General features: G+C 44.5%; 1 protein-coding gene across 10 annotated transcripts in view; it reads right to left on the bottom strand.

Annotated features, from left to right (window-relative positions):
• Nucleotides 1-15,000, bottom strand: part of PPP1R12B (protein phosphatase 1 regulatory subunit 12B) — a 214,731-nt gene that overhangs the window by 160,506 nt on the left and 39,225 nt on the right. For all 10 annotated transcript variants that reach the window (XR_011381338.2, XM_008268574.5, XM_008268576.5 and 7 more), the window contains exon 2: nt 4,651-4,781. Coding sequence is in view for 9 of the 10 variants with exons in the window: in XM_008268574.5 (XP_008266796.3) it covers nt 4,651-4,781 (131 nt within the window). In the remaining variant the exon portion in view is untranslated. The remainder of the gene's footprint in view (nt 1-4,650; nt 4,782-15,000) is intronic.

Here is a 15,000-nt window from a genome sequence, read left to right as displayed (position 1 = left end):
TAGTATAGAGTAGGTCTTCTGTGTACAAAGTTAATTGAAAATGAATCTTAATGGAGAACAGTACTGGAAAGGGGAGAGGGAGGAGTATGAGGGGTGGAAGTGTGGGTGGGAGGACCAGTATGGGGGGAAGAATAACTATATTCCTAAAGTTGTACTTATGAAAATTGTATTCCTTAAAAAATTAATTAAAAAATATAAAAACAAAATAAAATGCTCTGTCCTTCCAGAAGCCTTTGCTTTCTCTAACTGAATTCTCCTGCTCTTTAAGCCTGCCCACCTTCGCCTCCTCCCAGCACCAGCTCTGGACTTCTATCATGGCCTGCATCACATCTTGCTGCAACCACTCTAACACTGAAAGCCATGTGAGGGCAACAATCGTGTCTTGCTCCCAATCACCTCTAGGGTTTCTGACACTTTCTCTTGGCACCCTGTACTATTGCTTGAATTAAGTGATACACTTTAACCACTCTGCTCTAACAACTATTGGATCCTACATTGGATAAGGCACAATGTCACTTGGGTACACAGGGCCCTGCTTTTTGCTTTTCCCTTTTCTGACATGTGTTTGAGCCCATGTTCAAGAACACTCATTTCCTGAAAGGAATCTGGTTCTCCATTTTTCCATTTTTTCCAGTTTTAGGGGAAAAACAGTAAAAAAATCTCTATAGGTTTATACTTGCACCTGAAGAAGAATAAATATCAACCTACTTAGTAATATCTACTTGACTCATGAGAATCCTTCTGGCTGCCCAGGGGTTCAAAAATAGCCATTCATTCAATATATGCCCTTAAAAAATAAAGTCTTCCGGGACTAGCATTGTGGTATAGTGGGTTAAGCCACCACCTGTGACGCTGGCATCCCATATAGGCACCGGTTTGTATCCTGGCTGCTCCACTTCCCTGCTAACAGCCTGAGAAAACTAGCAGAAGATGGCCCAAGTGCTTGGGCCCCTTCCACCCACATGTAAGACCTGAAGAAGTTCATGGCTCTTGGCTTTGGCCTGGTCTAGTCCTGGCTGTTGAGGTCATCTGGGAAGTGAACCAGTAGATGGAAGATCTCTCTCTCTGTTTCTCCCTCTCTCTCTGTAACTCTCACTTTCAAATAAATCAAAAAAATATTAAAAAAAAGAACTGAAATGTAGTTTATATTCTATATAGAATACATAATATACTTAATAAATGAACTTAATATATTCTGATATACATTAGCATCTCAATAAGCTATAAAGCCAAATTAAAGCTATACTCTTGGATCAGACTGCTATTTCTAAATTAAACACTTATTCATAATTAAAATATAAAAATACCCACCTAGGGGCTGGCACTATGGCATAGCAGATAAAGCCGCTGCCTGTGGTACGCGCATCCCATATGGTCACCAGTTAGAGTTTCAGCTGCTTTGCTTCCAATCCAGCTCCCTACTAATATGCCTGAGAAAGCAGTGGAAGATTGCCCAAGTAATTGGGCCCCTGTACCCATGTGAGAGAGCAGGAGGACGCTCCTGCCTCTGGATCAGCCCACTTCTAGCCATCATGGTCATTTGGTGACTGAAACAGTGGATGGAAGATATCTCTAACTTCGCCTTTTAAGTAAATAAATAATCGAAAACAAAACAATCTAATACCTACCGTTAAGCTTGAATGCAAATTAAAATGAAAAATAGCCTCTAAATCTCTTTTCTTTGATGTATCATACGAGTACAAACAGGAGACAAAAATGATTATCGTGAAACATAAAATACAATGTACTTGGGTTCTTCCTAGAAAGCTAGTTTGTCTTTTATTAATTTCTAATCCATTGAAAGTTAAGGCACACAATGATTCTGGGAATTAGGAATGTAAAATATAAGATATTTAGATACAAAAGAGGGGGCTGGCATTGTGGGGTAGCAGTAAGCCATAGCTTTTGACGCCAGCATCCCATATCAGAGTGCCATTTCCAGTCCCAGCTTCTCTGCTTCTAATCCAGATCCATGCTAATGTGCCTGGGAAGACAATATAAGATGGTCCAAGTACTTGAACCTGCCACCCACATGGGAGACCAGGATGGGGTTCCTGGCTCCCGGCTGTGGCCTGGCCCAAATATGGTTGTTGCAGCCATTTGTAGAGTGAACTAGCTGATAGAAGATATCTCTCTCTCTCTCTCTCTCTCTCTTTTCTTCTCTGATGCTCTGCTTTCAAATAAATAATTTTTTTTAAAAAAGGGTACAAAAGAAAACTGGCAAGACAACTAAAGGTTGATCTTATATTCATTGGTGTTGAGATAAAGCAAACAAAATAAAGAACATAAACAATGAGGTTCTTTCCCACTGCATACAAAATAAACCTAAGTGCTGCTAATAAATAATAACAATAAAAATGTGCCCAGTAATATACACAATGAAAGATAAACCAAAGAAGGTCATCACACCACTGCAAATGGATTCTGATCTAGATCATGTCTCCAAGAGTTTCATGTGTATAATTTGTATGAGGAAATAGTTACTCACAGATTTATTTCATTCAAGGGAATATTTGTTTGAGCAAGAGACTGTTAAATTTTGAGCTTATTTCCAAAATAACTGTGTTCATCCATAAAAATAAATTAAAGGAACCTCTGTAAAAAAAATCATTACAGGAAAGGTGTTTAACATAGCAATCAAGAGGCTGGGTCCCACATCAGAGCACCTGGGTCCAACACCCAGCTCTGGTTCTGCTACAGCTTCCTGCCAAAGCAGATCCTGGGAAGCTGCAAGTGATGGATCAAGTGACTGGGTTCCCAGCTCTGGCTTCAGCCAGGTCCAGTCTCGGCCACTGTGGTACTCGAGGAGTAAGCAGATGAAATCTCGATCTCTCTCCCTCTTTCCCTCTCTTTAAAAAAAAAAAAAAAAGGCAATACAACCATTCTCTGTACTCAACTTCTTAAAAGGAGGATAATGCCAAACAAGTGATCCAAATTCTAAGCATGCACTCTTCTTAGAGAAGCGGGGGAGAGGAGGAACTTGGGGAAAAAAAGTGAATCTTTGAATTCAATAAGATTGGAGAGTTCAAGTATCACAAACATACCACCTGAACAGATAACCAATAGTGAGGGGCCAACATGTTCTATAAATGGTTCTTAGACAAATGTGTTAAGGAAATCACCGAAATGTGTTAAGGAAGTCACCGAAACTCTTTAGACATCAGAATGTTGGCAACAGTGATTAAGGCCAACATTTAGAAAAGAGGGCAGCTTAAGGGTGCAAGGAGGTGGCTGACTTTTACTAAATTAGAACAGGGTGAAAACTTTAAGAAGAAAATGGCACTGGCCATTTCTGTTGGCTTTGGGGTCAATCCAACCCAGCCATCCACATTTTTGAACGAGCAGCCTGCCAGTAACGCTCCCTAATGTTCCTGTTGCTCTGACTTCCCCTTTGCTGAATTTCTCCCACTGAGGATCCCTGGCTCAGCAGCAAACCCAGGGACTCAGGCTCCCCCAGGAAATCTGGGTAAATCAGATTCTGTGGGAAGTCGTTGTCAGGCCCCAATAAGGCTGCCAACCGAATGGGACAAAGATAATGGAGTTGCAATCGTGTTGTTGAAAACGGCCTTAAAATAAGCAATCTGGTTTTCAAGGGGCCATCGGACATCATGATTTCATTACAGAATCCATCAATTTAAATTTACCCTCATGAGGAATATACTCAACAGCTTCATTTCAACCTGTTTCAGCGACCACAGTCTCTGTCCTATTTTAAAATAAGCTCTGTAGTCGAATGTAGCACACTTCTTTAGAGACTCTTATATCCCAGGCACCACATAGTCGGATTCTTCTGCCCAGAGGAGGGGCACTAGTTGTCATGGAAGTTAGTAGCTCACTGACATATCTTAGAAAATAGATGCCAATCCCTACCTTTCCTTTTTTCCACATGTTTAGGTTCATTCTTCTGCTATTAAGTGCAGGAATACTATGATTAATATACAAGGCACTTGCCATAGTCATTGGTATTGAACACTAATTTTTTAAAACACATATTTGCAAAGAAGAAGCCAGTGTTGTGGTACAGCAGTTAAGCTGCCATTGCAACACCAGCATCCCATACTGCAGCACTGGTCTGAGTCCTGGCAGCTGTGCTTCTGCACCTAGGAAAGCAATGGAAGACGTCCCAAGTGCTTGGGTCCCTGCCACCCAATGGAGACCCGAATGGAGTTCCAGGCTCCTGACTTTGGTCTAGCCCAGCCCTGGCAGTTATTGGCATTTGCAGAGAACCAGCAGGTGGAAGTTCTTATTCTCTCCTTCTCCCTCTCTGTACCCCTCTGTCAGGCTTTTAAATAAATGAATAAATCTTTAAAAATAAATTTTAAAAAAAAGCAGATTTACAAAGAAGTTCAGAAAAAACATCTCTGGGCTTGCCTACAGCTGCTCAGAAAGAAAACCCAGCCAATGCACCAGACAGAAACTACCTTTGCACATCCCAGAAAATACAAAATAGTTGAAAACAGAAGGAAAGAAAAACTTTCAACTAAAAAATTGGACTTAGCAGCTATGTTAAACACAGGTGTCAGCCATTTCTTAAATGTTTTGATAATTTGCAACAAAGCGAGATTACTATTTCTGAAACTCAAATGCCCAAGAACAGAAGAGAAAAGGCTTCTCCTCCCGCCCCATCCCTACCCCAGGAGACTCACTCACTCTGCTATGTTGAGATAGCCACAGGAAGCTGCTGCATGGAGTGGGGTCCAGCCCTCGTTGTCCTGCTGGTTTACATTGGCTCTGTTTTCCACCAGAAACTTCACCATGTCCAAATTCTCATCAATACAGGCCTGAAAAGAGAGGTCTGTTCATTCATTCACACAACAACTACTTACTGATTTCTACTGTGTGCCAGACACTCCCGGGCATTGACAGCGCCTAGCAGTTCTAATGAGACATTAATTTTTCTTTCCTTCATACTGAGTGCCCAGAGCGTGACTTCTAAGCCTAGAAGTACAAGAGAACTATTATTGATAGTTCTAATAGGACCCGTTAGGATTGTGAAAGTGATTTCTAAAGTGCTATAAATGGCTGAGCTACAGCAACACTATGTGATAAAATCAGGGCACATGAAAAGCCACTGATATGCTTATAAATTTTTTATTTGAAGATTTATTTATTTATTTGAAGGTCAGAGTTACAGGGGGATAGAGAAAGAGACAGAGAAGGAGGAGGAGGGGGAGGAGGAGAGGGAGGGTTGGGGGAGGGGGGAGAGAGGAAGAGAAGAAGGGAAGGAGAAGGTAGGGAGAAAAAGAGGAACAGGGGGAGGGAGGGAGGGAGATGGAGACGGGGAGGGAGGGAGGGAGGAAGGGGGAGAGAGAGAGAGAGGGAGGGAGGGAGGATATTCTTATCCGCTGGATCACTTCCCAGATGGCTGCAATAGCCAGAGATGGGCCAGGAGAAGCTTCATCCAGGTCCCCCATGTGGGCGGCAGGTGCCCAAGCACTAGAGCCAATCTTCCACTGTTTTCTCAGGCCATTAGCAGGGAACTGGATCAGAAGTGGAGTAGCTGGGACACGAACCAGCACCCATAAGGGATGCCAGCATTGCAGGCCACAGGCCACACTTACCCAGTATAGTACAGTACCGACCCCTGCTTATGAATTTTAAAAGATAGCAATCTTGGAGCTGGCATTGTGGCACAGTGGGCTGAACTGCCACCTATGGGGCCAGCATCCCATATGAGTACCAGTTCGAGTCATAGCTACCCTACTTCTGATCCAACTCCCTCCTAATGCACCTGGAAAAGCAGTGTAAGAGGGCCTAAGGACCTGGGCCCCAGCCCCCACATGGGAGACCTGGAAGAAGCTTCTGGTTTCGGCCTGCCTCAGCCCTGGCCGCTGCAGCCATTTGGGGAATGAACCAGTGGATGGAAGATCTCTGTCTCTGTTTCTCACTTACTGTCTCTGTCTCCCCACTGCCTCTCTCTCTCAGTAACTCTGCCTTTCTAATAAATAAATACATCTTAGAAGAAAGGAAGGAAGGAAGGAATGAAGAAACAAAGAAAAAAATCTCATAGGCTCAGATGCAATCTTCCCACTGGGAAGTTATAGTTTAAGACTGTATGAGTGTTAAACAGCACCTGCTTTGGTGAGAAAGGGTGGGGCAAACATTTCAAAGGGAAGAAATGTACTTTCTGAATGGTTTCAAATAATACGGTAAAATGTATTTGTAGTCAGGGATGGTTAGGGATCCTTATCTGCCCATCTCAGGGGAGCAGAAAGCAAGCAGAGAAGCTTTTTGAATAAGGGCTTTAGTTCTACCTTAGCCTAAAAGAAACAGTCACTAATGGCAAAGAGATCTTCAAAAACCAATACAAACAATACAGAGGGCTGAGTTGACAACATCAATTGTTATCAAGGCTTAGATGGTTCCAAAACGATAAACATTGAGATCAATCTTTTTTTTTTTTTAAAGATTTATTTTTTTATTTGAAGACAGAGTTACAGAGAGAGGTAAAGACAGAGAGAGAGGTCTTCCATATGCTGGTTCACTCCCCAGATGGCCACAATGGCCGGAGCTATGCCGATCCAAAGCCAAAAGCCAGGAACCAGGAGCCAGGAGCTTCTTCCGGTTCTCCCACGCAGGTACAGGGGCCCAAGGACTTGGGCCATCTTCTACTGCTTTCTCAGGCCATAGCAGAGAGCTGGATTGGAAGTGGAGCAGCCAGGTCTTGAACTGGCGCCCATATGGGAAGCCGGCACTTCAGGCCAGGGCTTTAACCTGCTATGCCACAGCACCGGCCCCAAGACCAACCTTTTAAAAATTTGCCTGTTACTTCCTTCCTTCAAAAAACTAAAAATGAAAATATAAAACTTTAGCTAAGGGGCCGGTGCTGGGGGAGTGTTAAGCCACTGCTTGTGATCCTGGTGTCCCATATCAGAGTTCTGGTTCAAACCCCATATGTTCCACTTCCAATCCAGCTTCCTGCTAACTATTCCTGGGACAGCAGTAGAAGATGGCCCAAGTACCTGGTTCTCGCCACTTACGTGGGAGACCAGGGTGGAGTTTCAGGCTTTCGGCTTTGGCCTGGTCCAGGCCTGGCTGCTGCAGTCATTTGGAAAGTCAATCAGTGGTAGAAGATCTGTCTCTTTTTGTCTCTTCCTCTTTATATATAGCTATGCCTTTCAAATAAATAAATAAATAATCTTTTATTAAAAAATACTAACAGTTCCTTTTTTAAAAAAGATTTATTTATTTATTTGAAAGTCAGAGTTACACAGAGAGAGAAGGAGAGGCAGAGAGAGGAAGAGGTTTTCCATCTGCTGGTTCACTCTCCAATTGGCCACAACAGCCGGAGCTGTGCAGACCCGAAGCCAGGAATCAGGAGCTTCTTCCAGGTCTCCCATGCTGGTACAAGGGCCCAAGGACTTGGGCCATCTTCCACTGCTTTCTCAGGCCATAGCAGAGAGCTGGATTGGAAGTGAAACAGCCAGAACTCCAACCGGCACCCAAATGGGATGCTGGCACTGTAGGCGGTGGCTTTGCCAGCTGCACCACAGCCCCAGCCCCACAGTTTCTTTATTTTTCAAGGTACTACTTTTCAAAAGTAAGTTTCACTTAAGAATGATCTTGATGAAACCATAAAAATTTTTAAATCTCAATCCTTGGGTATAAATCTTAATATTCCATGTGGTCAAATAACAAGTACACATAAAGCACTTCTGTTGCATATCCAAGTGTAATGGTTGTTTCTGAGAGAAAGCACTGTGCATCTTTTTGAGCTGTAAGATGAACTAGCTGCTTGTCTCTCAGAACACTGTTTTCACTGAAAAGATAATGGACAAATTATGGTATTCTGACTTAATGAACAAAGTAAGCCTAACAGTTCAAAGAAAATAAGTAGTGTTTGTTGCCAAAAGATAAAATCTGACCATTCCAGTGAAAACTGGAACTTTGGGAAACAACCACCACCATGAACTTGACAATTTCCTAATACCCAGTTTTCTGATATTCAGTGAGACAATCAACAACTGGTATTTATTGACATTGTATAATGAAATATGCTTGTACTCTTATTTGAAACATCTGCATAGCCTAATGAACCTGTATTTTCCAAACAACCAAAAGCATGGTGTTAGAAAACCATCCATAGGTTAAAGACATACAAAGTACAAGCTAGACCAATGGGTTTTTTTTTTTTAATATTTTATTTATTTGAGAAGCAGAGTTATATACAGAGAGGGAGAGAAAGAAAGGTCTTTCACCTGCTGGTTCACTTCCTAAATGGCCACCAATGACCGAAGCTGGGCCAATCCAAAGCAGAAGCTTCTTCCCACTTGGGTACAAGCACTTGGGTAATCTTCTACCGCTTTCCCAGGCCATAAGCAGAGAACTGGATTGGAAGAGGAGCAGCCAGGACATGAACCAGTGCCCATATGGGATGCCAGTGCCATAGATGGAGGCTTAGCCTACTATGCCATAGCGCTGGCCTAATGATTTTTTTAAGATTTTTATTTATTTATTTGAGAGGTAGAGTCATAGAGAGAGAGAGGAAGAAACAGAAAGGTCTTCCATCTGCTGGTTCATTCCCCAAATGGCCACAACAGCTGGAGCTGGGTCAATCCGAAGCCAGGATCATGGAGCTTTGTTCAGGTCCTCCATGTAGGTGCAAGGTCCCAAGCACTTGGGTTATTTTCTACTGCTTCTCCAGGCCATAGCAGAGGCCTGGATCAGAAAAGGAGCAGCTGAGACACAAACCAGCATCCATATGGATGTGCCATAGGAGGATGGCTTAGCCCACTACCACAGCACCAGCCCAATAGGTTTTTTTTGTTTGTTTGTTTTTGACAGGCAGAGTGGACAGTGAGAGAGACAGGGAGAAAGGTCTTCCTTTGCCGTTGGTTCACCCTCCAATGGCCGACGCGGCCGGCGCTGTGCGGCCGGCGCACCGTGCTGATCCGAAGCCAGGAGCCAGGTGCTTATCCTGGTCTCCCATGGGGTGCAGGGCCCAAGCACTTGGGCCATCCTCCACTGCACTCCCGTGCCACAGCAGAGAGCTGGCCTGGAAGAGGGGCAACCGGGACAGAATCCGGCACCCTGAATGGGACTAGAACCCGGTGTGCTGGCGCCGCAAGGCGGAGGATTAGCCTAGTGAGCCGCGGCACCGGCCCCCAATAGGTTTTAACATAACAAACTAACCTAAGTCCCTTGACATAGTTTCAGCTTCCACACTGTAACTAATTCTTAAGAAATAATCACTCGGAGTCAGCATTTGGTGCCTGCTGTCCTGGCATTCCATATGGGCTCAGCTTTGAAAAACAGCTGCTCCACTTCTAATCCAGCTCCCTGTTAATGCACTTAGGAAAGCAGTGAAGGTGGGCCCAAACACTTGGGCCCAGCCAACCCCATGGGATACACAGAATAAGCTCCAGGATCCTAGCTTTGGGCTCCTAGCTTCCACCAGGCTCAGCCCCGTGTTGTGACCATTGGGAGTGAACCACAGGATGGAAGATCTGTCTCTCTCAGTGTGTGTCTCTCCTCCTCTCTCTCTTTCTTTCAAATACATAAAAAAATCTTTAGGGGCCAGTGCTGTGGCGTAGCAGGTAAAGCCACCACCTGCAGTGCTGGCATCCCATATGGGTGCTGGTTGGAGTCCTGACTGCTCCACTTCCAATCCAGCTCTCTGCTATGACCTGGAAAAGCAGTGGAAGATGGCCCACATTTTTGGGCCCCTGCACCCACGTGGAGACTTGGAGGAAGCTTCTGGCTCCTGGCTTCGGATAGGCCCAGCTCTGGCCATTGTGGCCATCTAGGGGGTGAACCAGTGGATGGAAGACATCTCTCTCTCTCTCTCTGCCTCTCTGTAACTCTGCCTTTCAAATAAATAAATAAATCTTTAAAATAAATACCCCCATTTCTAAATATACATCTATGTAATATCAGATTGTCTTTATATACTTTAATTGAAATAGCATATAAGGGGGCAGTGCTGCAGGCTAATAAGCCTCTGTCTGCAGTGCCAGCATCCCATTTGGGCACCAGTTCATGTCCTGGCTGCTCCTCTTCCAATCCAGCCCTCTGCTATGGCCTGGGAAAGCAGCAGAAGATGATCCAAGAGCTTGGGCCCCTGCACCCATGTGGGAGACTTGGAGGAAGCTCCTTGCTCCTGGTTTCAGATTGGCATAGCTCCAGCTATTGTGGCCATTTAGGAATGAACCAGCAGATGGAAGACCTTCCTCTCTGTCCCACTCTCTGTAACACTACCTCTCAAAGAAATAAATAAATATCATAAAAAAAAAAGCCTATCACCAACAGATTGACTGCTAATATTAAAAGATTTATAAAGAGATTTATAAAATGATGTTACTGGTCTGTTCTTTTTCTTTTTTTTTTTTTTATAAGATTGTATTTATTTATCTGAAAGGCAGAGTTACAGAGAGGCAGTGGCAGAGAGAGAAATAGGTCTTCCATCTCTGGTTCACTCTCCAGATAGCTGCAGTAATCAGAGCTGTGCCAATCCAAAGTCAGAAGCTAGGAGCTTCTTCCAGGTCTCCCATGCGGGTACAGAGGCCCAAGGACTTGGGTCATCTTCTACTGCTTTCCCAGGCCATAGCAGAGAGCTGGATCAGAAGTAAAGCAGCTAGGACTCGAACCAGTGCCCATATGGCAGCTTTACCCACTACAACACAGCGCTGGTCCCATCAGTTATTTCTAAAAGCTTTTTTAATTAAAATGATTCATACTGGTCTGATGCTGTGGTGTAGCAGGTAAAGTCCGCTGCCTGCAGTGCTGGCATCTGATATGACTGCTAGTTCAAGTCCCAGCTGCTCCTCCTCTGATCCATCTCTCTGCAATGGCCTGGAAAAGCAGTAGAAGATGGCTAAGTCCTTGGGGCCCTGCATCTACGTGGGAGACCCGGATAAAATTCCTGCCTCCTGCCTTCAAATTGGCCCAGCTTTGGCTGTTGTGGCCATTTGGGGAGTGAACCAGCAGATGGAAGACCTTTCTCTCTGTCTCTCCCCCCTTCTCTCTGTGATTCTACCTCTCAAATAAATAAATAATCTTTTTTAAAAAAGTATTTAGAGTGGCCGGAGCCATGGCTCACTTGGCTAATCCTCTGCCTGCGGCACCAGTACCCCTGGTTCTAGTCCCGGTTGGGGCGCTGGATTCTGTCCCGGTTGCTCCTCTTCCAGCCCAGCTCTCTGCTGTGGCCCAGGAAGGCAGTGGAGGATGGCTCAAGTGCTTGGGCCCTGCACCCGCATGGGAGACCAGGAGGAAGCACCTGGCTCCTGGCTTCGGATCGGCGCAGTGCTCCAGCCATAGCAGCCACTTGGCGCAGTGGGGGGAGGGGGGTGAGCCAACGGAAAAGGAAGACCTTTCTCTCTGTCTCTCCTACTGTCTAACTCTGCCTATCAAAAAAAAAAAAAAAAAAAAAAAAAAAAAAGATTTAGAGTAACATGTAGTGAGTTATTATTATTTCAAATGAATGGGTATATATTTTTTAAATCTCTCACCAATATCTGATAACCAATATGAACAAAGTCCTAAATAAATTTTGATGATCTTGAATAAATTTTCAAGTATAAAGGAATCCTGAGATCAGTTTGAGAATGACTATCTTCAAATATACCAACAGATATTTTGTGGTGACAATGAGCAACAGTTTAAACAGCAAAAGATGACTGTGAAAGAATTAAAGTTCGAACGCCAGGGACCTGTGTAACTACAGGATGTAAGCAGGACACCTCATAGCAAGAGAACTTGCGAGAACTTTCTCCTGAGATAAAACACATGACATCCCTGCCTGAGAGCCAGAGGATGAATTAAAAAAAAAAAAAAATCAATCCAATTTAGAGGAAAATTCAATTAGCTAACTCTGGTTACAAAAAGCTTCTTTGTTAACTTTTCCCAAACCATTTGATATTCCTTTTTTATAATTACTGAGACTAGCTAAGCATATAAACCTAGATTTGATTTTATGCAATATAATATATTCCTCCAACTTGATCTTTTGAGGCTGGGTGACTTTTTTCTTTTTTCTTTTTTGGCAGGCAGAGTTAGACAGTGAGAGAGAGAGGCAAAGAGAGAGTTATAGACAGTGAGAGAGAAACAGAGAGAAAAGTCTTCCTTCCATTGGTTCACTCTCCAAATGGCTGCTACAGCCATTTGCTGCGCCAATTCGAAGCAAGGAGCCAGGTGCTTCTCCTGGTCTCCCGTGCGGGTGCAGGGCCCAAGCACCTGGGCCATCCTCCACTGCACTCCCGGGCCACAGCAGAGAGCTGGCCTGGAAGAGGGGCAACCGGGACAGAATCCGGCGCCCTAACAGGGACTAGATCCCGGGGTGCCAGTGCCGCAGGCGGAGGATTAACCAAGTAAGCCATGGCGCTGGCCCAGGAGGTTGGGTGACTTTTATAGCCAGTATTCTTGGTCTCTTTTTCAACAAGCAGCTCCAGAAATTACATTTATTCTATGTTTTTTAGGTTTATCAAATTCCACACACTCTTCCCTATTACTTTATTTCTTTACATGTAAATTACTTTATGATGCATAATTTAAAATATCTCCTAATTATATTAAACTGGTCCTATATTGTAATCCAACATTGCAAAGTCTAGCCAATCAATGAAAAGTACCTGACTAAAAATTGTAAATACAGACTAAAATGAAAGGATGGAAGGGGACATGTTCTTCAACAGAATTCTTATGAATAAAAAGATACTGGGGCTGGCGCTGTGGCATAGCAGGTTAAGGCACTGCCTGTGATGCTACTAACATTCCATCTGGGTGCCGGTTGGAGTCCCAGTTACTCCATTTCCGATCCAGCTCCCTGCTGATGGACCTGGGGAAGTGGCAGAAGATGGCTTAAGTACTTTGGTCCCTGCACTCATGTAGGAGACCCAGAAGAAGCTCTTGGCTTCTGGCTTCAGCCTGGCCCAGCTATGGCCATTGCAGCCATTTGGGGAGTAAACCAGCAGATGAAAGATCAATCTCTCTCTCTTTCTCTCTCTCTCCCTCTCTCTCTCTTTCTCTCTCTGTAAAAAATAAATTTTTTGAAGATTTATTTATTTTATTTGGAAGGCAGAGTCACAGGGAGGGGGAGACCCTCCATCCGCTGGTTCACTTCCCAAACGGCTGTAATTGCCAGAGCTAGGCTGATCCTAAGCCATGAGCCTGGAGCTTCCTCTGAGTCTCCCATGCGGGTGCAGGGCCCAAGGACTTGGGCCATCCTCCACTGCTTTCCCAGGCCACAGCAGAGAGCTGGATAGGAAGTAGAGCTACCGGGACTCAGATTAGCACCTATGTGGAATGCCGGCACCATAGGCGCTGGCCCTACCTGCTAAGCCACAGAGCTGGCCCTAAATAAATCTTTAAGGGGGGGGGGGGCAGATATTTTGACTCATGTTCAAGAGGGTAGGAAGTCTAAAACTTACCAAGGGAGTTACATCTAATGAGGGCCTTATGATCTTCCCACTCGGGGAAAGTGGAAGGGTGGGGTCAGCTTTGTGGCACAGCATTCATCTGTGATGCTGGCATCCCAAAAAGGTGCTGGATCGGGTCTGGGCTGCTCCACTTCAGATCCAGCTCCCTGCTAATGCACCTGGGAAGGGAAAGGAAGATGGCCCAAGTACGTGGGCTCTTGTACCCATGTGGGAGACTTGGAGGAAGTTCCCGGCTCCAACCTGGCCCAGCCCTGGCCATTGTGGTCACTTGAGGAAATCTTTCTCCCCACCTTGTCTCTCTGTAACTCTGCTTTTCAAATAAACAAATAAAAAAGTCTTTAAAAATGAGAAGAAAGCGGCAGGGCAAGTACAAATGCACAAAAAAGAAATGGGGTTGGGGGAGGCACTGTGGCAGAGTAGGTTAAGCATCCACCTGTGGCACCAGCACCCCATATGGCCACTGGTTCAGGTCCCTGCTGCCCCTCTTCCGATCCAGCTCTCTGCTATGGCCTAGGAAAGCAGTGGAAGATGGCCCAAGTGCTTGGGCCCCTGCACCCATGTGGGAAACCTGGATGTAGCTCCTGCCTTCAAACCAGCCCATCTCTGACTATTGCAGCCATTTGGGGAGTTAACCAGCAGATGGAAGACCTTTATCTCTGTCCTCCCTCTCTCTGTCTGTAACTCTACCTCTCAGATAAATAAATCTTGAAAAAAAAAAAGATAGAAAGATAGAAAGATAGAAAGATAGAAAGATAGAAAGATAGAAAGATAGAAAGATAGAAAGATAGAAAGATAGAAAGATAGAAAGATAGAAAGATAGAAAGAAAGAAAGAAAGAAAGAAAGAAAGAAAGAAAGAAAGAAAGAAAGAAAGAAATGAGAGCCAAACTCTGGGTCAATGCCTTTCCTTGTGTAAAGAACCATTTGTGATGGTTCTGCCTCTCTGACTCAAACACCTCCCCATGAGGCCTCATCTCTCACCTCCACTGTACTAAGGAACTAAGATCTCAACACAGAGACTTTTGGGGAACACCCTCGAACTTTAGTAAGTTACTTTTCAAAAAGGCACAGAAGTAGGAGAAGAAAGTGATTTAGAGGTTGTGCTGAACATACCCTCTGACCTTAATAAACTGCCCTCTTAACCTGTGTGGGCCAGCACTACTGGGTCAACTACTTGCTTGTTTGCTTGCAAATTTTTCAGCTTTGAAAGAACAGTATAAATTCTCAGCTCCAGTGATCATACTACCAGCAGGCAGACTTTTAGAAGTCAATGTTCTCAAGACCAGTCTTTGCCCTTTGAAGATGACAGCAGCCAAATTCCAGAGGGTCTAAAATAAGCTTAGCTGTCCAGATATCAAATAAGAGAAAATTCATCTTTTCTCAATCTTTCCTTCATAATATCTTCCCTTCTTTTCTTTTTTCCTCCCTTTTTAAAATTTTTATTTTGTCTGAAAGGCAGAGCAACAGAGAGGAAGAGAGGAAGAGAGAAAGAGGACTACCATCTAGTTATGCACTTCCCAAATGGCTGCAATGGCCAGGGCTGGGCTAGGCCCAAGCCAGGAGCCTGAAACTCCAAGTCTCCCATGTGGATGCAGGGGCCCAAGCACTTGGCCCATCCTCCACTGCCTT

The sequence above is a fragment of the Oryctolagus cuniculus genome, chromosome 13 (assembly GCF_051225735.1).
Source record: "Oryctolagus cuniculus isolate XC-2025 breed Fujian yellow rabbit chromosome 13, ASM5122573v1, whole genome shotgun sequence".
NCBI lineage: Eukaryota > Metazoa > Chordata > Mammalia > Lagomorpha > Leporidae > Oryctolagus > Oryctolagus cuniculus.
The sequence above is the reverse complement of the archived record's forward strand: the minus strand, read 5'-3'. Positions and strand labels throughout refer to the sequence as shown.